This window comes from Panthera pardus, unplaced genomic scaffold, assembly GCF_024362965.1.
Source record: "Panthera pardus isolate Hobbes unplaced genomic scaffold, ASM2436296v1 HiC_scaffold_27, whole genome shotgun sequence".
In the NCBI taxonomy this organism is placed as follows: domain Eukaryota; kingdom Metazoa; phylum Chordata; class Mammalia; order Carnivora; family Felidae; genus Panthera; species Panthera pardus.
The window spans coordinates 61,598,343-61,622,912 of NW_026526843.1; the positions used below are offsets into that span (position 1 = coordinate 61,598,343).

The following is a 24,570-nucleotide window of genomic DNA, read 5'->3' on the forward strand; positions in this document are numbered from 1 at the left end:
GGGAAAGTTTATATTATGCCAACATTATTCACTAGCATCTCAGTATGAATAAATTGATCAGATTTATTGGGTGGTCCTATAAGCATAAGAATACAGGACATTTGTCCTCTCTTTGCATGATGTAAATTACCTGCAAGGGCTTCTGGACCACCTAATAAATGGGCTCTAACTCCTTCAACCATTCTTCTAAGAAATGTAGTAATGTTCTAGAAAGATTTTCCCTCCCTTTTAGAAAAAAATAAATACGTTTAAAGTGAAATTAATATGTTGGGATGAGCACCGGGTATTGTATGTAAGCCAATTTGACAATAAATTATATTTAAAAAATTAAGTCTCTGGTATCCCAAAATGACCCTAGAAGTGTAATCCGTTCTAATCTAAAAAGTAGTAATGAAATATAGTATAGGTAAGACTCTTCCATTATAAGTACTCATAAAATTATTACTTTTGATACCATTACAACACTAAATTATATTCAAAAATAAATCACTTTAAAGAAAACAGACCAGACATAGTTACTGTCTCTGAAACACAACTTAACACTCATTCATAACTCATTTAACACATCAAAATATGTACCTTGCAATGAATAATATGTACCTTGCAATGAATAAATACACTATTTAACAGCACAAAGTGTGTTTTCTACTAGGTTATTATTTTAATAATAAAGTACATGCAAAATCAATACTTGTCCAGAGAAAACATTAGAAAATCTTCCATTCCTCTCAGATATTAGAAATAATTTTGATTTTACCAGTTTCTCCTCCAACCATATTAGTATCATAATTATGTGCATAAAACAACTCCTTTTTATAAAAAATATGATGGAGCCCTTGGTTGATTCCCACACTCCTTCCAGATGAGTGGTAGTATGTGTCTTTATTATATAGTGCACAGATTTTAAGTAAATCACTTTTTAAAGTTAGAGATTTTTGTTAAAACATGTTTCAAAGTACTATAATATTTAAAACCTCAGATTTAATTACGACTCTTAGTCTTCTGCACTTTTCCCCAAAAGATGAATCTCCTTCCCCAGCTGCTGGGAGGTAGGCTGTGCAGGCCTCAGAATGGTAGGACTGGGGTAAAACTGGACCAGAAAAGTTACTGCAGGGTCTACATGCCTGGTTGCCTTCAGCTTGTAAAGGCAGCTTGACCGTCACCACTTAAAGTGAGAAAAACAATGTGATGAGTCTTTTAAGAGGTGTATCATCTCTTCATCTTTTTTTTCTCTGGCCTAAGCTTAGTAATTAATTGTGCATTACTTCTTTCGTAGGCTCAAACAGTGCAGTAAACAGTCAGAGATATTCAATGTTAGTCTAGAAGCATGGTGGAAACTCTCTCTTCTAGGCAGGTCAATACATTTCCATAGGTGTTCTTTAGAAATAGTTTAAGAGAACCAGAACTGTGATTGTCACTTATAGGATCTGTTCTGGCCCTATAGAGGCAATTTGGGTCACATCATATGTATTTTGGCAAGCTATCTGACCTGGTAGATTCAATATGGCTTCTTACGAGTAGGTGTGTCAGATGATGTTTAATAATGACACTTAAATGTAGGAAATAGTTTTTTAAGTCTTCAAACCTTACTGTATAATCACACATGAGAGATAAAAATGATTCCATGTTTATACCACTTTGTTTTCACAGAATAACATGTTGTTCATCCTACTTAAAATACAATAAAAATATTATATTTGAATATAAATTGTGATTACTATAATAAATAGACAACTACATTGCCTCTAAGTACCAAGACTCAGTGTCCATTGCAGCAAAACTAAGTGCTTATGATGAGCCCAAGCAAATACTCTCTGTGTCTTAGGTTCACAGATAAAATTGCTGGCGCTAATTCACTTCATATATTCACAAAGGATTTTCCATGGAGTTGGATGCTCTCTTGTCTTGAAAGTCGTCTTCTGAACTCATTAGTGGTGAAGTAGTATATGACTGGGTCAAGACAGGAATTCAGACTAGCAAGACAGAGGGCAGCAGAATGAAATATTAGAATCACCCTTCTGGCTAGGCAGCTTTGAATTTTGTTGGACTTGACCAGGAAATCTAAAGGAAAACTGAAGTGATAAGGTGCAAAGCAAATTAAGAATACTCCTGCACAGGTTAGAATCATCTTCAAGGTTTTCTTTTTCTCCCCAAGGTCTTGGACCACAGGATATTTATCATGCAGTGATAAAACTGTCTTCCAGGTACAGTAAAGGATAATCAGAAGAGGAGTGACAAACCCAATCAGCTCACCAATGGTCATCATGGCAATAGATTGGACCAGATTGACATTCCTGGTAGGAAGACCCACAAAGCATTTGGTTCTGTTGCCTGAAGTGTCATCACTGGTTCTGAAGAGAGGAAAGAGCAGACAGGCAAGGCAGATGATCAACCATCCAGCGATGCTGATGTATAGGTCATATTTCTGTTTGCAGTCATGGAAGCGAAAGGGGTACATGAGACACCAAAATCGTCGCACACTTATGCAGACCAAGAAGTAGATGCTTGCATACATGTTGACATACTTCAGGTAGAAACAGAACATGCAAAGACCAGTCCCAAATGGCCAGTCATGATTCAAGTAGTAAAAGATCCTCAGTGGCAGGGAGAGAACTTGTAGTAAGTCAGCAATGGCTAAGTTTATCATGAATATCACAGCCCTTTTGGTTTCTTTCATATAGCCATAAAATACCCACAAGGCTAATATGTTCCCTATGAGACCTGGCACAAGAATTACAGTGTATGTCACTGCATAGATAAAATATCGAAAATCTCTATTGTCTCCATCTGGCACAGCACAAGTGTCATTTGCAGGCATGTTTCTTTCCAGAGCAACTACGTTTGCCAAATGGTGATTCAAAACATAAATTCACAATCAACAGCTACTCTTTCTAAAAGACTTATCAATGGGTTGTACAGAGTGAGTGTAAAATAGCTTCCTTTCTCCTGCTTTGGTCTGAGCCCCTACACATAATTTTGGGGTTTTCAAAGAACTATCTGCATATTTTCCTTGGATTTTCTTTTATAGTAACTACACTGAAGTCTAGTGTGCAAACACAGGTGATAAGCTATTATAACTTTCCCTCTTGTTTACTCTGTTATAAGGCCTTCTGGGATATCATGACAGCTGATTCCCATTTGGATCATGAATGTGCCACATAGAAGCTCTTCAAATTTCCATATGATGATAGCCATCTCTTTACAGGTGTTTGACAGGCTGTTTTTCCTTATCTTTGGCTCACATAGAAGAAAGATTTGCTTTAGTACTGAATGAGTCTGCAATTCTTTAGAGATGATTAGCTTGGGTAGATCAGCTTTCTGAGAGTTTTTCAGTTATGTGTTGAAAACTAAAAATTGGGAAACAAAGGCAGCACTGCAAATGAAAAAAACAAATAAGCCAATTATTGTCTGCATTTTTTGCAAAAAAGAAAAAGGCTATGTATACAAAAATCTATTCATTTGAATGGAAAATTCTGAAGTTAGGGTGATAAGCCAGTTTCTATAAGGTACTTTAGAATCACGGGAAAGCACAGCTAGAAGTAACTTGAGAGGTAATGTAGTCTGTGACTGAACCAACATTTTCTGAGAGCTTGTTAGAAATGGGGAAGACTCTCAGACCCCACCTGGGACCTTTGGAATCAGTTTGCAGTTTAAAGAGAACCACAGGTGATTATTATGCCTATTAAAATTTGGGGGGCTTTGATTTAGACCATTGAGTCACAAATCACATTGTCAGACTCATCTGATGGTGTTAAATAAATACAGTTTTCCACAGCTTTCCTGGTGTCTCCTCCAGAGATTCTGATTCATTATAGAAGGCCCCAAATTTGTACTTTTAAAAAGTTTCCCATATGATTAAGATATAGTTGACCAAGCATTTCTCCTTGAACCATCATTTTAGGGGCCACTGATTTGGCAGGAATCCTTCTCATATGTCTGAAAATAAGTGGGAAACCAGCCTCTCTTTATTTTATTTATCTTCAAATTGTAATTTAAATTCTAGATAGTTAACATATAGTGTAATATTAATCTCAATGATTTAGTGATTCATCACTTGCATATAACAACCAGTGCTCAACACAAGTGCCCTCAATATCCCATCACTCATTTAGCCTATCCTCCACCCACCTCCCTCCATTAACCCTCTGTTCTCTATCTTTAAGGGTCTCTTACAGTTTGTTTCCCTCTATCTTTTTCCCTCTTCTCATATGTTCATCTGTTTTGTTTCTTAAATTCCACATATGAGTGGAATCATATGGTATTTGTCTTTCTCTGACTGACTTATTTCGCTTAGCATAAAACACTCTGGCTCCATTCACATCTTTGCAAATCAGCCTCTCTATAAATAGTTCATTGACATGGATCATTTAGTCACCTCTTAATTATCCAAGATAACAAACCATAGCACCAGTAGAGAGAGTCCAAGTTCCAAGGTGGTTGAATCGACTGGACTCATGACCTTTGTCTGAGGTAAATAAATTTTAGCTTAGGAACTTGGATAGTTGCCCCAAGGCTGCTGAAATCCAGGAGGATTTAACTGGCTTAAAGATATGTGGGAAGAACAAAGTGAAATAAGAATTATGAAACATTCTGCATTATATTATCAAATCCATGTGGCTTAAAGTGTGCTTTATTCAGCCCCTGAAGGAATTGTTATTGTTCTTATTTTGCCTCAATTGCTTCATAAGAAAAATAGTACATTTTGTTCAAAAACATAGTGTTCACTTTAACTAAAAGACCTGATGTAAAATATGAACTATGCATCATACTGAAGAGGTTAAATACTTGAGATTTCTCAGTTAAGGGCAAAGTAGAAACATGGTGTTATAAAATACAAGGAAACAAAACTGTAAAGCATTATTGTTGAAAGAGTAATTAAAATTAGAGGTCGTTTAGCTCTGAAATTGAAATACGTCTTTGTAATATTTTCACAGGTAGTGATTTTGGATAGGTGACAGGCCAAATCAGGTGGCAGACCGATCAAAAGCCTGGGGTTCCAACCTCCTTTTAACTATATAGAAGTCATTATCTTCTAATGTCAGTGAAAAAACATTAGAAGTTTATACAAATATACATCCAGTAAACCTTTATTGAACATCCATCTTCCCTATCATGGCCAATGACTCTTCTGGATTTCATTTGAGCTGTAGCTCTTTCCAACTATACATAAGAACTCATCTCCTAATGACATTTTCTCTCAGAGGAAAAAACAAAGTTCTTTTCAATGGCCTACATCTTCTTACATGATCTGGTCCCTGTTACACATCAAGCTCACCTCCTAATATTCTCTTGCCCTCTGCTCCAGCCACTTTGCCATTCTTGCTGTTGGGTGAACAGACCAGTAAACTCCTACTTCAAAGCCTTTGAATTGGCAGTTCCCTGTGCCTGAAATGCTTTAGACCAGTTATTTACTTGTTGCATTCATTCATCTCCTGCAGATATTTACCTAAATGTTACCTTTTGGTGAGGCTCCCCCTGATGTTTCTACTTAAAACAGCAGTTCTCTTCCAACATTCCGCATCTCCTTTCAGTATTTATTTTATTCATTTTCATTCATAATTAACATACTTTATGGTTTTTTTTACTTATTTTGTTTTTATATATTTTCCCTACTAGAATGTAAAGTCCATGAAGACAGGGATTCTTATGTTTTGTTTACTTTGCTGTATGCTAGAACCAAGGACTGTGCAAAACACAAAGTAAGTTCTCAGTATTAGTTGAATGAAATCGTCACAGTAAATAAAAATTAGTTGAATATAAAAATCAACATTCCCAAAAATTATCATCTCTCAAAACTTCAAACCTGATTCTTCTCTAGATTTCCTTATTGCTATTAATTTCATCAATATTTTCCCAGGTTGTCTCAAAGTCTTGGAGGCATTGACTCTTTGTCACTTATTCTCCACTTCCAGACAAGTTTCTAAGGGGGAAATAGCATACTATGGGGGGAATTAATGTATGTTTAGAAGTTAGACTGACCTAGGTTTAAATTTCTGCTCTTTCAATTAATAGCTACGTGACCTTGGGTATATGACTAAACCTCTCTGATCCTTAATTTTCTCATTGGTAAAATCAGAATAATCATAGTACCTAACCTATAGAGTCAGTGTAAGAATTAATTGTGCTATTGTATGGAATCTATTTTGCACAGTGTCTGGTACATAATAAGTGCCCAATAAACACGTGAGTTATAACTGATATTATCACTATTTTCTGCAATTGCATTGTTTAACACAACCATCTCATTTTTAAAATTCACATTGTTTTTACTCTAGTTCAGGCCTTCATTAACTGAATTTGTCTCCCTATCCCATATCTTTTCCTAATCTATTATGTATAATGCCATCAGATGTTTTTCTGAAATGAACTTTTTAAAGAGCATTAATGACTCCCTGTTGCTCATCAAATCACAACGTGCATAGCCTTGTAGTCAATGGCCTCCTTAAAATACAGTGCCTCCTACCTTTAGAGTTTTGTCTCCCATTACTCTCCTGGCATGATCCACACTCCAGCCGAAAGGAACTCCTTACTGTTCAAACTTACCTTTTTTTCCTCCCCACAAGCATTTGCACATTATTCTACTCATCCTGGAATATCTTCTTTTTAATATTAGTCCTACCTATTTGTAAAAGCCTTTTTCAGATTTCCTGTTCTTCGTGGATACTTTTGTGATGAACTCAACACTGTTACGCTAACCCCCTTTTTAAATACTCATTTATATCTCTCTCAAAGTACCTAACATTATCTACTTTTTAGTTAGTAATTTTTGTCTGTGTCTTATTTATGCCTCTGTTCCCCTGCCAATCCCACGTTACCACAATGAGGCCAGAAAACCCTTGAAGTGAAGGGCTGGGTCTTAAACACCTTTTTATCCCCTGGAACACCTAGAGCCATGTTTAGAATGTAGTGGATTCAGCAAATATTTATTCAGCAAATATTTACTCAGCATCTACCATTTGCCAGGCACTATTCTTGGTACTGGGGATATTGACAGTGGAACAAGGTACATGATCTCTATCTTCTTGGACCTTATTTTTCTAGTGAGGAAGAATGATAATTGCCACACAATATTAAAAAATATGTGTTCATAGGCAATGTACAATGTAGTCTATAAGCACAAAAGAGGGGAAACAACTAAAATATTCAGAACATTTTCCTTAAGTAAAGTGAACTTAAAGTCATGACTACCTTTCTGAAGTCTATACTTTTCCTTTTGGTCATTCCCTCATTGCCCACATTTTAGTGCATTTTCATATGTATATCCTAGCCTGTAACCTTGAAATGTTCCTGAATAGAATGTCTCCCTTAAAATTCCTCTGGCTTCCTCTGGGAGAGCTGATGATGCTTACCCTTTGTTTAAATACCATTATTTTCTAATAGGGAAAGTTACCTGGGATGACTGAAAAGGTTTTCCATCATGGAAAAAGCCCTAGTTAACTGTTCCATAATGAATATAAATTGTCCATTATCTAAGAGTGTTGGATACAAAAAAAAATGAAGGAGGCATTTTTTTTTCAGAGCATGCCACTATTTTTTTGAGATTTTCCTTTCTCAGGAAAAAATCCATATTTAACAGGCACTGAAACAGACTCCACTTTTGAATGAGGTATTTATGTGAAGAAACTTGCCAGACTCCTTGATCAAATTATTTATTTATTTCCTTTCAGGAGCTTATTCTTCCTTAATTTTACTTACTTCCTGATATAAGTAAAAAGAAAAAATTTTAAAAAAAATGAAAAAAAGAAATAAAAAATGAACTAATGGACTAAATCCATCCTCTTTCGCAGCAATCTGCAGGTCAGAACCTATTTCATATGGAGTTCTCATGGGAAGATATTATTTTCATTTATGAATATTTATGTTGATCCAAACCTGAAGATTCATTAAATTTCACTTACGATATGGTTCAAGTGTATTTTCCAGTAATACTATGTCTTTGCTTATCCAGGAAAAACATAACTCAAATGAATATCAGGGATAGCTTTTTGTGTTATTTTACTGAGACGTCCTTGAACAAGTTACTATTATCTATGAAGATGCTAGACTTTTATCCATCAAAATGTATTTCTGTATTTTAATAAAAGAAAGTGAATTATTAAAAATATTACACCACCAAATGGCCTAATTTTTAATGGTGGCCTTTGAGACCTATTAGTGACAAGGGAAGACTATATTTTGGAATGTGGAGTTCTGCCCAGCAACTGTCCAATCATAAGTCATAGGCAGCTACTTACTCAAAAGCCAACTTTATTTTAGAATTCTTTCTAGATATATACTGTACTAGGCCAAGAAAAGGCAGACCTAGTGCTTTAAGTGACTGCAAATAATGTGGGGCTAAGGTGTGTACATGTGTGTGGGAGGCAACTGTGCCACTATGATACATAAGAAATCACAAATATTAGATGGAAGAGAGTGAAACAACTTCTTCCTGATTCTTCTTAGCACACAGAGCAAATATCAGGAATTCTTTCTAACTTTTGAAAATCTTTGAAGTCAAAAAGCTTATAATCTTTCCATAAAATGTGTCTGACAACTGCATCTAGGTAAAGAGCTGACTACAGCACAGTAAGCAAATACTTTAGAAAGTCTTTGCCTGGATAATTCTCCTAGGGAATTCACCAGTTCTGCCCCACAGAAAATTAAAATAGAATTTTTATTTTAAAGAGGGATTTTCTGGGAGAGGGAAGATGGCTGCGTAGGAGGACGCTGGGCTCACCGCGCGTCCTGCTGATCACTTAGATTCCACCTACTCCTGCCTAAATAACCCAGAAAACCGCCAGAGGATTAGCAGAATGGAGTCTCCGGAGCCAAGCGCAGACGAGAGGCCCACGGAAGAGGGTAGGAAGGGCGGCAAGGCGGTGCGCGCTCCACGGACTGGTGAGAGGGAGCCGGGGCGGAGGGGCGGCTCCCGGCCAAGCAGAGCCCCCGAGTCTGGCTGGCAAAAGCTGAGGGGCCGGACGAACTGTGTTCCGACAGCAATCGCGACTTAGCGTCTGGGAGGTCATAAGTTAACAGCTCTGCTCAGAAAGCGGGAAGGCTGGAGGACAAAGGGAGGGAGAGCTGCTGAGCCCCCTGACAGCAGAGCTCAGCTTGGCGGGAAACAAAGGCGCTCGCCAGCGCCATCTCCCCCGCCCATCCCCCAGCCAAAATCCCAAAGGGAACCAGTTCTGCCAGGGAACTTGCTCCCAAACACCCAACTCTGTGCTCCTGCAGAGCCAAACCTCCGGCAGCGGATCTGACTCCCTCGCTGCCACAGGGCCCCTCCTGAAGTGGATCACCTAAGGAGAAGAGAGCTAAGCGTGCCCCTCCTGCCCCTGTGCACATTGCCTACCCACCCCAGCTAATATGCCAGATCCCCAGCACCACAAGCCGGGCAGTGTGCAAGTAGCCCAGACGGGCCACGCCACCCCACAGTGAATCCTGCCCCTAGGAGAGGGGAAGAGAAGGCACACACCAGTCTGACTGTGGCCCCAGCTGTGAGCTGGGGGCAGACATCAGGTCTGACTGCGGCCCCGCCCACCAACTCCAGTTATACACCACAGCACAGGGGAAGTGCCCTGCAGGTCCTCACCACTCCAGGGACTAACCAAAATGACCAAACGGAAGAATTCCCCTCAGAAGAATCTCCAGGAAATAACAACAGCTAATGAACTGATCAAAATGGATTTAAATAATATAACAGAAAGTGAATTTAGAATAATAGTCATAAACTTAATCGCTGGGCTTGAAAACAATATAGAGGACAGCAGAGAATCTCTTGCCACAGAGATCGAGGGACTAAGGAACAGTCACGAGGAGCTGAAAAGCGCTTTAAACGAAATGCAAAACAAAATGGAAACAACGACAGCTCGGATTGAAGAGGCAGAGGAGAGAATAGGTGAACTAGAAGATAAAGTTATGGAAAAAGAGGAAGCTGACAGAAAGAGAGATAAAAAAATCCAGGAGTATGAGGGGAAAATTAGAGAACTAAGTGATACAGTAAAAAGAAATAATATACGCATACTTGGTATCCCAGAGGAGGAAGAGAGAGGGAAAGGTGCTGAAGGGGTACTTGAAGAAATTATAGCTGAGAACTTCCCTGAACTGGGGAAGGAAAAAGGCATTGAAATCCAAGAGGCACAGAGAACTCCATTCAGACGTAACTTGAATCGATCTACTGCACGACATATCATAGTGAAACTAGCAAAATACAAGGATAAAGAGAAAATTCTGAAAACAGCAAGGGATAAACGTGCCCTCACATATAAAGGGAGACCTATAAGACTCGTGACTGATCTCTCTTTTGAAACTTGGCAGGCCAGAAAGGCTTGGAACGATATCTTCAGTGTGCTAAACATAAAAAATATGCAGCCAAGAATCCTTTATCCAGCAAGTCTGTCATTTAGAATAGAAGGAGAGATAAAGGTCTTCCCAAACAAACAAAAACTGAAGGAATTTGTCACCACGAAACCAGCCCTACAAGAGATCCTAAGGGGGATCCTGTGAGACAAAGTACCAGAGACAGCACTACAAGCATAAAACATACAGACATCACAATGAGTCTAAACCTGTATCTTTCTATAATAACAGTGAATGTAAATGGATTAAATGCGCCAACCAAAAGACATAGGGTATCAGAATGGATAAAAAAACAAGACCCATCTATTTGCTGTCTACAAGAGACTCATTTTAGATCTGAAGACACCTTTAGATTGAGAGTGAGGGGATGGAGAAATATTTATCATGCTACTGGAAGCCAAAAGAAAGCTGGAATAGCCATACTTATATCAGACAAACTAGACTATAAACTAAAGGCTGTAACAAGAGATGAAGAAGGGCATTATATAATAATTCCAGGGTCTATCCATCAGGAAGAGCTAACAATTATAAATGTCTATGCGCCGAATACCGGAGCCTCCAAATATATAAAACAATTACTCATAAACATAAGCAACCTTATTGATAAGAATGTGGTAATTGCAGGGGACTTTAACACCCCACTTACAGAAATGGATAGATCATCTAGACACATGGTCAATAAAGAAACAAGGGCCCTGAATGATACATTGGATCAGATGGGCTTGACAGATATATTTAGAATTCTGCATCCCAAAGCAACAGAATATACTTTCTTCTCAAGTGCACATGGAACATTCTCCAAGATAGATCATATACTGGGTCACAAAACAGCCCTTCATAAGTTTACAAGAATTGAAATTATACCATGCATACTTTCAGACCACAATGCTATGGAAGCTTGAAATCAACCACAGGAAAAAGTCTGGAAAACCTCCAAAAGCATGGAGGTTAAAGAACACCCTACTAACGAATGAGTGGGTCAACCAGGCAATTAGAGAAGAAATTAAAAAATATATGGAAACAAACGAAAATGAAAATACAACAATCCAAACGCTTTGGGATGCAGCGAAGGCAGTCCTGAGAGGAAAATACATTGCAATCCAGGCCTATCTCAAGAAACAAGAAAAATCCCAAATACAAAATCTAACAGCACACCTAAAGGAAATAGAAGCAGAACAGCAAAGGCAGCCTAAACCCAGCAGAAGAAGAGAAATAATAAAGATCAGAGCAGAAATAAACACTATAGAATCTAAAAAAACTGTAGAGCAGATCAACGAAACCAAGAGTTGGTTTTTGGAAAAAATAAACAAAATTGACAAACCTCTAGCCAGGCTTCTCAAAAAGAAAAGGCAGATGACCCAAATAGATAAAATCATGAATGAAAATGGGATTATTACAACCAATCCCTCAGAGATACAAACAATTATCAGGGAATACTATGAACAATTATATGCCAACAAATTGGACAACCTGGAAGAAATGGACAAATTCCTAAACATCCACACTCTTCCAAAACTCAATCAGGAGGAAATAGAAAGCTTGAACAGACCCAGAACCAGCGAAGAAATTGAATCGGTCATCAAAAATCTCCCAACAAATAAGAGTCCAGGACCAGATGGCTTCCCAGGGGAGTTCTACCAGACGTTTAAATCAGAGATAATACCTATCCTTCTCAAGCTATACCAAGAAATAGAAAGGGAAGGAAAACTTCCAGACTCATTCTATGAAGCCAGTATTACTTTGATTCCTAAACCAGACAGAGACCCAGGAAAAAAAGAGAACTACAGGCCAATATCCCTGATGAATATGGATGCAAAAATTCTCAATAAGATGCTAGCAAATCGAATTCAACGGCATATAAAAAGAATTATTCACCATGATCAAGTGGGATTAATTCCTGGGATGCAGGGATGGTTCAACATTCGCAAATCAATCAACGTGATACATCACATTCACAAAAAAAAAAAAGAGAAGAACCATATGATCCTGTCAATCGATGCAGAAAAGGCCTTTGACAAAATCCAGCACCCTTTCTTAATAAAAACCCTTGAGAAAGTCGAGACAGAAGGAACATACTTAAAGATGATAAAAGCCATTTATGAAAAGCCCACAGCTAACATCATCCTCAATGGGGAAAAACTGATAGCTTTTCCCCTGAGATCAGGAACACGACAGGGATGCCCACTCTCACCGCTGTTGTTTAACATAGTGCTGGAAGTTCTAGCATCAGCAATCAGACAACAAAAGGACATCAAAGGCATCCAAATTGGCAAAGATGAAGTCAAGCTTTCGCTTTTTGCAGATGACATGATATTATACATGGAAAATCTGATAGACTCCACCAAAAGTCTGCTAGAACTGATACATGAATTCAGCAAAGTTGCAGGATACAAAATCAATGTACAGAAATCAGTTGCATATTTATACACTAACAATGAAGCAACAGAAAGACAAATAAAGAAACTGATCCCATTCACAATTGCACCAAGAAGCATAAAATACCTAGGAATAAATCTAACCAAAGATGTAAAAGATCTGTATGCTGAAAACTATAGAAAGCTTATGAAGGTAATTGAAGAAGATATAAAGAAATGGAAAGACATTCCCTGCTCATGGATTGGAAGAATAAATATTGTCAAAATGTCAATACTACCCAAAGCTATCTACACATTCAATGCAATCCCAATCAAAATTGCACCAGCATTCTTCTCAAAACTAGAACAAGCAATCCTAAAATTCATATGGAACCACAAAAGGCCCCGAATAGCCAAAGTAATTTTGAAGAAGAAGACCAAAGCAGGAGGCATCACAATCCCAGACTTTAGCCTCTACTACAAAGCTGTCATCATTAAGACAGCATGGTATTGGCACAAAAACAGACACATAGACCAATGGAATAGAATAGAAACCCCAGAACTAGACCCACAAACGAATGGCCAACTCATCTTTGACAAAGCAGGAAAGAACATCCAATGGAAAAAAGACAGTCTCTTTAACAAATGGTGCTGGGAGAACTGGACAGCAACATGCAGAAGGTTGAAACTAGACCACTTTCTCACACCATTCACAAAAATAAACTCAAAATGGATAAAGGACCTGAATGTGAGACAGGAAACCATCAAAACCTTAGAGGAGAAAGCAGGAAAAGACCTCTCTGACCTCAGCCACAGCAATCTCTTACTCGACACATCCCCAAAGGCAAGGGAATTAAAAGCAAAAGTGAATTACTGGGACCTTCTGAAGATAGAAAGCTTCTGCACAGCAAAGGAAACAACCAACAAACCTAAAAGGCAACCAACAGAATGGGAAAAGATATTTGTAAATGACATATCGGACAAAGGGCTAGTATCCAAAATCTATAAAGAGCTCACCAAACTCCACACCCGAAAAACAAATAACCCAGTGAAGAAATGATCAGAAAACATGAATAGACACTTCTCTAAAGACGTCCGGATGGCCGACAGGCACATGAAAAGATGCTCAATGTCACTCCTTATCAGGGAAATACAAATCAAAACCACACTCAGATGTCACCTCACACCAGTCAGAGTGGCCAAAATGAACAAATCAGGAGACTATAGATGCTGGAGAGGATGTGGAGAAATGGGAACCCTCTTGCACTGTTGCTGGGAATGCAAATTGGTGCAGCCGCTCTGGAAAGCAGTGTGGAGGTTCCTCAGAAAATTAAAAATAGACCTACCGTATGACCCAGCAATAGCACTGCTAGGAATTTATCCAAGGGATACAGGAGTACTGATGCATAGGGGCACTTGTACCCCAATGTTTACAGCAGCACTCTCAACAATAGCCAAATTATGGAAAGAGCCTCAATGTCCATCAACTGATGAATGGATAAAGAAATTGTGGTTTATATACACAATGGAATACTATGTGGCAATGAGAAAGAATGAAATATGGCCTTTTGTAGCAACGTGGATGGAACTGGAGAGTGTGATGCTAAGTGAAATAAGCCATACAGAGAAAGACAGATACCATATGGTTTCACTCTTATGTGGATCCTGAGAAACGTAACAGAAGCCCATGGGGGAGGGGAAGGAAAAAAAGAAAAGAGGTTAGAGTGGGAGAGAGCCAAAGCATAAGAGACTGTTAAAAACTGAGAACAAACTGAGGGTTGATGGGGGGTGGGAGGGAGGGGAGGGTGGGTGATGGGTATTGAGGAGGGCACCTTTTGGGATGAGCACTGGGTGTTGTATGGAAACCAATTTGACAATAAATTTCACATATTAAAAAAAAAATAAAAAAAAATAAAGAGGCGCTTTCTGCTTGGATACCACATCCAATTAGGTTTCCAACTTCTCATATTTGGTACCTCCTATGATTCTTTCATAAGCCAACTTCATAAAGGGGGGAAATAACTGTGTGGACAGACGGTGCAGTTATTATGAGCATTGCCATTTTTCCAGGAAATTCACTTAGCTGGGTATAAATGTCTTTGCTGAGATCTAAAGCCCCTTTCTCTTCAACAGATAGTGTATCTTGTTACTTGGCTCTGAGTAGTACTCTTAATTACCCAGAGACAGCAAGGAGTACATTACCTAATGTGACATTACCAGTAAGTCATGCCCAGTCTCATGGCCTTTCCTCAGATATCCTAATTTGTAATAATTTCATATCCTGGAGACAAAGTCAACCAATTGGTACTGGCGACCCCAGAGGCTACGAAATCTGCACTGATAATTAACAAGTAATATAGACACTATCCACTTCCTTGCGTCTACTATCCATTAAACCATGTAAGTTTGTTCTTATACAGTTTCTCTCAGGGACTTGTTCTTATACATGTGATTTAAAGGTGTTTATTTTAGGGGCCCCTGGATGGTTCAGTCAGTTAAGTATCTGACTTCAGCTCAGGTCATAATCTCGTGGTTTGTGAGTTTGACCCCCGCATCAGGCTCTGTGCTGACAGCTCAGAGCCTGAGCCTGTTTTGGATGCTGCATCTCCCTCTCTCTCTGCTCCTTGCCTGTTCACACACTCTTTCTCAAAAAATAAATAAACATGAAAAAATTTAAAAAAAAATAAAGGTATTTTTATTCCTTCCCTTTTTCTTAAGCAGTGTTTCTCAAAATGTGGTCTCTGGGAAAACTGGAGTGCATGTTAAAAATGAATATTTCCAGAAGATGGCGGCATAGGAGGATGCTTGGCTCACCGCGCGTCCTGCTGATCACTTAGATTCCACCTACACCTGACTAAATAACCCAGAAAACCGCCAGAGGATTAGCAGAACGGAGTCTCCGGAGCCAAGCACAGACGAGAGGCCCACGGAAGAGGGAAGGAAGGCGGTGCGTGCTCCACGGACTGGCGGGAGGGAGCCAGGGCGGAGGGGCGGCCCACCGGCCAAGCAGAGCCTCCGAGTCTGTCTGGCAAAAGCGGAGGGGCCGGACAGAGTGTGTTCCCACAGCAAGTGGGACTTAGCATCTGTGAGGTCATGAGTTAACAGCTCTGCTCAGAAAGCAGGAAGGCTGGAGGACAAAGGGAGGAAGAGTTGCTGAGCCCCGGGACAATAGAGCTCACTTTGGTGGGAAAAAAGGCTCTAGCCAGCGCCATCTCCCTCACCCATCCCCCAGCCAAAATCCCAAAGGGAACCAGTTCCAGCCAGGGAACTTGCTTGCTCCGTGCAATCACCCAAAGCTGTGCTTCTGCAGAGCCACCCCTCCAGCAGCAGGTCTGACTCCCTCCCGCTGCCACAGGACCCCTCCTGAAATGGATCACCTAAGGAGAAGCGAGCTAAGCCTGCCTCTCTTGCCCCCATGCACCTTGCCTACCCACCCCAGCTAATACAACAGATTCCCAGCAGCACAAGCCTGGCAGTGTGCAAGTAGCCCAGATGGATCACACCACCCCACAGTGAATCCCGCCACTAGGAGAGGGGAAGAGAAGGCATACACCAGTCTGACTGTGGCCCCAGCGGTGGGCTGGGGGCAGACATCAGGGCTGACCGCAGCTCCGCCTACCAACTCCAGTTATACACCACAGCACAGGGGAAGTGCCCTGCAGGTCCACACCACTCCAGGGACTATCCAAAATGACCAAACGGAAGAATTCCCCTCAGAAGGATCTCCAGGAAATAACAACAGCCAATGAACTGATCAAAAAGGATTTAAATAATATAACAGAAAGTGAATTTAGAATAACAGTCATAAAATTAATCACTGGGCTTGAAAACAGTATAGAGGACAGCAGAGAATCTCTTGCTACAGAGATCAAGGGACTAAGGAACAGTCACGAGGAGCTGAAAAACGCTTTAAACAAGATGCAGAATAAAATGGAAACGTCCACGGCTCGGATTGAAGAGGCAGAGGAGAGAAAAGGTGAACTAGAAGATAAAGTTATGGAAAAAGAGGAAGCTGAGAAAAAGAGAGATAAAAAAAATCCAGGAGTATGAGGGGAAAATTAGAGAACTAAGTGATACACTAAAAAGAAATAATATACGCAAAATTGGTATCCCAGATGAGGAGGAGAGAGGGAAAGGTGCTGAAGGGGAAGTTGAAAAAATAATAGCTGAGAACTTCCCTGAACTGGGGAAGGAAAAAGGCATTGAAATCCAAGAGGCACAGAGAACTCCATTCAGACGTAACTTGAATCGATCTTCTGCACGACATATCATAGTGAAACTGGCAAAATACAAGGATAAAGAGAAAATTCTGAAAGCAGCAAGGGATAAACGTGCCCTAACTTATAAAGGGAGACCTATAAGACTCGTGACTGATCTCTCTTTTGAAACTTGGCAGGCCAGAAAGGATTGGCAGGAGATCTTCTTTGTGATGAACAGAAAAAAAAATGCAGCCGAAAATCCTTTATCCATCAAGCCTGTCATTTAGAATAGAAGGAGAGATAAAGGTCTTCCCAAACAAACAAAAACTGAAGGAATTCGTCACCACTAAACCAGTCCTACAAGAGATCCTAAGGGGGATCCTGTGAGACAAAGTACCAGAGACATCGCTACAAGCATAAAACATACAGACATCACAATGACTCTAAACCCATATCTTTCTATAATAACACTGAAGGTAAATGGACTAAATGCGCCAACCAAAAGGCATAGGGTATCAGAATGGATAAAAAAAACAAGACCCATCTATTTGCTGTCTACAAGAGACTCATTTTAGATCTGAGGACACCTTTAGATTGAGAGGGGGCGGATGGAGAACTATTTATCATGCTCCTGGAAGCCAAAAGAAAGCTGGAATAGCCATACTCATTTCAGACAAACTAGACTTTAAATTAAAGGCTGTAACAAGAGATGAAGAAGGGCATTATATAATAATTACAGAGTCTATCCATCAGGAAGAGCTAAAAGTTATAAATGTCTATGTGCCGAATACGGGAACCTCCAAATATATAAAACAAATACTCATAAACATAAGCAACCTTATTGATAAGAATGTGGTCATTGCAGGGGACTTTAACACTCCACTTAGAGAAATGGATAGATCATCTAGACACACGGTCAATAAAGAAACAAGGGCCTTGAATGATACATTGGATCACTGGACTTGACAGATATATGTAGAACTCTGTATCCCAAAGCAACAGAATATACTTTCTTCTCGAGTGCACATGGAACATTCTCCAAGATAGATCATATACTGGGTCACAAAACAGCCCTTCATAAGTATACAAGAATTGAAATTATACCATGCATACTTTCAGACCACAATGCTATGGAAGCTTGAAATCAACCACAGGAAAAAGTCTGGAAAACCTCCAAAAGCATGGAGGTTAAAGAACACCCTACTAAAGAATGAGTGGGTCAACCAGGCAATTAAAGAAGAAATTAAAAAATATATGGAAACAAACGAAAATGAAAAAACAACAATCCAAATGCTTTGGGACGCAGCGAAGGCAGTCCTGAGAGGAAAATACTTTGCAATCCAGGCCGATCTCAAGAAACAAGAAAAATCCCAAATACAAAATCTAACAGCACACCTAAAGGAAAAAGAAGCAGAGCAGCAAAGGCAGCCTGAACCCAGCAGAAGAAGAGAAATAATAAAGATCAGAGCAGAAATAAACAATATAGAATCTAAAAAAACGGTAGAGCAGACCAACAAAACCAAGAGTTGGTTTTTTGAAAAAATAAACAAAATTGACAAACCTCTAGCCAGGCTTCTCAAAAAGAAAAGGGAGATGACGCAAATAGATAAATTCATGAATGAAAATGGAATTATGACAACCAATCCCTCAGAGATACAAACAATTATCAGGGAATACTATGAAAAATTATATGCCAACAAATTGGACAACCCGGAAGAAATGGACAAATTCCTAAATACCTACACTCTTCCAAAACTCAATCAGGAGGAAATAAAAACCTTGAACAGTCCCATAACCAGCGAAGAAATTGAATCGGTTATCAAAAATCTCCCAACAAATAAGAGTCCAGGACGAGATGGCTTCCCAAGGGAGTTCTACCAGACGTTTAAAGCAGAGATAATTCCTATCCTTCTCAAGCTATTCCAAGAAATAGAAAGGGAAGGAAAACTTCCAGACTCATTCTAGGAAACCAGTATTCCTTTGATTCCTAAACCAGATAGAGACCCAGTTAAAAAAAGAGAACTACAGGCCAATATCCCTGATGAATATGGATGCCAAAATTCTCAATAAGGTATGAGCAAATCGAATTCAACAGCATATAAAAAGAATGATTCTCCATGATCAAGTGGGATTCATTCCTGGGATGCAGGGCTGGTTCAACATTCACAAATCAATCAACATGACACATCACATTAATAAAAGAAAAGATAAGAACCATATGATCCTGTCAATCGATGCAGAAAAGGCCTTTGACAAAAATTCAGCACCGTTTCTTAATAAAAACCCTTGAGAAAGTCGGGATAGAAGCAACATACTTAAAGATCATAAAAGCCATTTATGAAAAGCCCACAGCTAACATCATCCTCAATGGGGAAAAACTGAGAGCTTTTTCCCTGAGATCAGGAACACGACAGGGATGCCCACTCTCACCGCTGTTGTTTAACATAGTGTTGGAAGTTCTGGCATCAGCAATCAGACAACAAAAGGAAATCAAAGGCATCCAATTGGCAAAGATGAAGTCAAGCTTTCACCTTTTGCAGATGACATGATATTATACATGGAAAATCCGATAGGCTCCATCAAAAGTCTGCTAGAACTGATGCATGAATTTTGCAAAGTTGCAGGATACAAAATCAATGTACAGAAATCAGTTGCATGATTGTACACTAACAATGAAGCAACCGAAAGACAAATAAAGAAATTGATCCCATTAACAATTGCACCAAGAAGCATAAAATACCTAGGAATAAATCTAACCAAAGATGTAAAAGATCTCTATGCTGAAAACTATAGAAAGCTTATGAAGGAAATTGGAGAAGATATAAAGAAATGGAAAGACATTCCCTGCTCATGGACTGGAAGAATAAATATTGTCAAAATGTCAATACTACCCAAATCTATCTACACATTCAATGCAATCCCAATCAAAATTGCACCAGCATTCTTCTTGAAACTAGAACAAGCAATCCTAAAATTCATATGGAACCACATAAGGCCCCAAATAGCCAAAGTAATGTTGAAGAAGATGACCGAAGCAGGAGGCATCACAATCCCAGACATCAGCCTCTACTACAAAGCTGTAATCATCAAGACAGCATGGTATTGGCACAACAGACACAAAGACCAATGGAATAGAAAGAAACCCCAGAACTAGACACACAAACATATGGCCAACTAATCTATGACAAAGCAGGAAAGAACATCCAATGGAAAAAAGACAGTCTCTTTAACAAATGGTGCTGGGAGAACTGGACAGCAATATGCAGAATGTTGAAACTAGACCACTTTCTCACACCATTCACAAAAATAAACTCAAAATGGATAAAGGGCCTGAATGTGAGACAAGAAACCATCAAAACCCTAGAGAAGAAAGCAGGAAAAACCTCTCTGACCTCAGCAGTAGCAATCTCTTACTCAACACATCCCCAAAGGCAAGGGAATTAAGAGCAAAAATTAATTACTGCGACCTTATGAAGATAAAAAGCTTCTGCACAGCAAAGGAAACAACCAACAAACCTAAAAGGCAACCAACGGAATGGGAAAAGATATTTGCAAATGACATATCGGAGAAGGGGCTAGTATCCAAAATCTATAAAGAGCTCACCAAACTCCACACCCGAAAAACAAATAACCCAGTGAATAAATGGGCAGAAAACATGAATAGACACTTCTCTAAAGAAGACATCCAGATGGCCAACAGGCACATGAAAAAATGTTCAACGTCGCTTTTATCAGGGAAATACAAATCAAAACCACACTCAGATATCACCTCACGCCAGTCAGAGTGGCCAAAATGAACAAATCAGGAGACTATGAATGTTGGAGAGGATGTGGAGAAATGGGAACCCTCTTGCACTTTTGGTGGGAATGCAAATTGGTGCAGCCACTCTGGAAAACAGTGCGGAGGTTCCTCAGAAAATTAAAAATAGACCTACCCTATGACCCAGCAATAGCACTGCTAGGAATTTAACCAAGGGATACAGGAGTACTGATGCATAAGGGCACTGTTACCCCAATGTTTACAGCAGCACTCTCAACAATAGCCAAATTATGGAAAGAGCCTAAATGTCCATCAACTGATGAATGGATAAAGAAATTGTGGTTTATATACACAATGGAGTACTACGTGGCAATGAGAAAGAATGAAATATGGCCCTTTGTAGCAACGTGGATGGAACTGGAGACTGTGATGCTAAATGAAATAAGCCATACAGAGAAAGACAGAAACCATATGTTTTCACTCTTATGTGGATCCTGAGAAACTTAACAGAAACCCATGGGGGAGGGGAAGGAAAAAAAAAGAGGTTAGAGTGGGAGAGAACCAAAGCATAAGAGACTGTTAAAAACTGAGAACAAACTGAGAGTTGATGGGGGGTGGGAGGGAGGGGAGGGTGGGTGATGGATATTGAGGAGGGCACCTTTTGGGATGAGCACTGGGTGTTGTATGGAAACCAATTTGACAATAAGTTTCATATATTGAAAAAAAATGGATATTTCCAGATGGAACTTTATTTTTTTAATTCTATTTTTAATGTTTATTTATTTTTGAGAGCAAGTGGAGGAGGGACAGACAGAGAGGGAGACACAGAATCTGAAGCAGACTCCAGACTCTGCTGACAGCTGAGCACAGACGACGGCCTGACGTGGGGTAAAACTCAAGAACCCTGAGATTATGATCTGAGCTGAAGTTGGACATTTAACCGACTGAGCCACTCAGGCGGTCCCCAGATGGAACAACTCTTAACTTCCAAACGACAGAGACAAGGTAGCTATATTTTAACAAGATCGCAAGAGAAACAAATCCAAGAGCTTTCAAATATGAGAGTCTTCCTTGAGTTATAAAGGGCAATTTCAATATCAATACAGTCCTTTTCTTAAGTTCCATATCAAAACTAGGTCCTTGTAGGGTTTCTCTGTGCTTTCCTATCTCCATTGCCTGGGTTCTTGAGTTCTCCATCTGCCTAAAGTGATATATTCCCATCTTTACCTATTGAAATCCTGCCTATCTGCCAAGGCCACTCTTCAAAAAAAATGTCAACTTCCTCATGAAAGCTTTCATTATCTTCTGCCTGATTATGATTATATTCACCTGTGAACTCCTATAGCACTTTGTATTAGAAATATGCTTTCTTATTCATTCCACAAAATTGTGAGCTCATTACCAACAAACACTATTTTTTTATTGATGTATATGACCCTTTACCCCTAAAGTGCCTGGCTACTTTGCGTGTAGTAGGAACTCACTTTGATTCAACCATGTTTATTGAACATCTAGACCAGAGCTTAATACAATGGGAGATAATCCCTTTATGTCTCATATATGGTATGCTATTTTACAAACAATTTGCATATAGCCTCATATTGTTGACTACTGTTTAACTTGTGGTTCATAGTGGGTCTCAAGTCTTTATTTATACATCATTAAAATATAAGAGAAAGCAGTACATTACTTTTGATAGATATTATAAAACACTGAGCAGTTTAGAATTTACATGTAGCCAACTATCTAGCTATCAGTGTCTCCTATTTTTACCATTCGGGTGTATGTATCCTAAATTTTGGTTTGAATTACAGGTCACCATTTCACTGAGTTTTATTTTAAATATTGTATTTGAAATTATTCACTTTATAAATGTGATGAAAAAATCGCAAGTTATGTTACAGTGGGAAAACTGTGTGTACTTCCTGTTCTCAGTGCTGACATGGCTTTGGGGATTTTCCTCCACTCTTCTAGATGCTCATCTGGAGTTTCAGACCAGACATTAGAATTTGGACAAAAAGAGAATTTTTATTAAGGAAAGTTAAAAGCTTCCAAGTTTATATAAAATAAACGAAGATCCAAGATAACCAAGTCCTTCTGGCTGTTTTCACCTTTTTGCAGTCCTTTTCTTGCAATTTTCTCTTTGAGAGTGTTTCGTATCCACTGCTTCACAGGATTAATAGGCTGCAAAAGTGGAGGAATAATGCAACTTTATGAGGTCTGGTAAAAAGAGCAAGAGTGGAGTGGAAAATTAAACCGGTCTCCAGGGCCTCACTCCAGAGTTGGCTTTCATTTTGGGTGTAGGTGGCTACCTAATATGGTGTGATTTCCAGAGCTGCCAAAAAGTGCTTCTTTAAGAAAAAAGAAACTACAAATTCTTTCCTATTTGTTGGCTGGGGCCTCCTTCTTAACAATAAGACATATTCCTTATTGAGGACACATAGACTTGGAATACCAGACTTCCACCTTTAAAGATGGAGTCCAGGAACTTAAAACTGGCAGCTTTTCCTGAGGAATATCAGTACCCTAAACAAACTCAGTCTTTCCATATCATGCGTAATGGACAATAGAGTTCTTTTTGTTGTTGTTGTTGTTGTTGTTGTTGTTTGTTTGTTTGTTTTTTGTTGTTTTTTTTTTTTGCATTGTGCTTTTCAGCTCAGTTAGTGTATCAGCTTTTTTGTTCTTGATGCTTAGTACTTTTTCCTCCATAGTTAGTTGTATCTTACTTATATCTTAAGGCCATTTTTTCTGCACTACATTATTCAAAATCTATACACTTTGTTTTAAAGAAGAAAAGGATATTATGGAAGCTTCTCAGCAGATATTTGAGGTCTTTAGAAACTGCATAAAAATCCTGTTAAAAATAATTTAAATTTTAAGATTTTAAATATTAAAATGCAAGTGACAAACAGAAGAGATTGTCTAGCTTTCAGTGATTACCTTAAAATATACCCATGTAGCTCTCAATATTTACTCTAAAAAACTGTCTATGGGACATTTGATATCCCAGTGAGAGGGCAATTAATCTAAAATATGGGGTCTCATTTTTGGATTTTAATGACAAATGCTAGATCCTGTCCTTAGATAATACTTTCATATGGAACCACGAAAGACCGAGAATAGGCAAAGTAATCTTGAAAAAGGATAATAAAGCTAGAGACATCACAATTCTGGACTTCAAGTTATATTACAAAGCTGTAATAACCAAAATAGTATGGTACTAGCACAAAAATAGATGCATACATCAATAGAACAGAATAGAAAATCCATAAATAAATACAAAATTGTATTGTCAAACAAAAGACCCAGAATAGGCAAAGCAATCTTGAAAAAGAATAATAAAGCTGGAGACATCACAATTCTGGACTTCAAGTTATATTACAAAGCTGTAATAATCGAAATAGTATGGTACTAGCACAAAAATAGATGCATACATCAATAGAACAGAATAGAAAATCCATAAATAAATACAAAATTGTATTGTCAAACAGTCTTTGACAAAGGAGGAAATAATATCCAATGGGAAAAAACTTCTGCAGGGGCACATGGGTGGCTCAGTCAGTTTAGCGTCTGACTTGATTTCAGCTTAGGTCATGATCTCAAGGTTTGTGGAACCAAGCCCCATGTAGGGTTCTGCGCTGACAGTGACAGAGCCTACTGTAAGGATTCTCTCTCTTCCTATCTCTATTTTCCCCTTCTCATGCTGTCTCTCTCAAAATAAATAATGAGTAACTCAATCCAGTCTCAAAGGTAATTTCACAGTATAAGTTATGAGAATATTTCATAAAACACAGCTTCACTAGGGTAAGCATATAGCTTAGCAAAATGACCATTTGAAGGTAACATTGATTTGAAAATGTAAATTGTGATGAATTTCTTTAAATTAGTCATAGCAAAGGCAACTTTAGTTTAATGAAAA

At 38.8% G+C, this 24,570-nt stretch overlaps 1 protein-coding gene across 4 annotated transcripts in view; it reads right to left on the reverse strand.

Annotated features, from left to right (window-relative positions):
* Positions 1-1,672: 1,672 nt before the first annotated feature.
* GPR174 (G protein-coupled receptor 174) overlaps positions 1,673-24,570 on the reverse strand; it is a 125,302-nt gene continuing 102,404 nt past the window's right edge. For all 4 annotated transcript variants that reach the window (XM_053891467.1, XM_053891466.1, XM_053891464.1 and 1 more), the window contains one exon: positions 1,673-3,373. In XM_053891467.1, the coding sequence (XP_053747442.1) occupies positions 1,859-2,818 (960 nt within the window). In that variant the 5' untranslated portion in view covers positions 2,819-3,373 and the 3' untranslated portion in view covers positions 1,673-1,858. The remainder of the gene's footprint in view (positions 3,374-24,570) is intronic.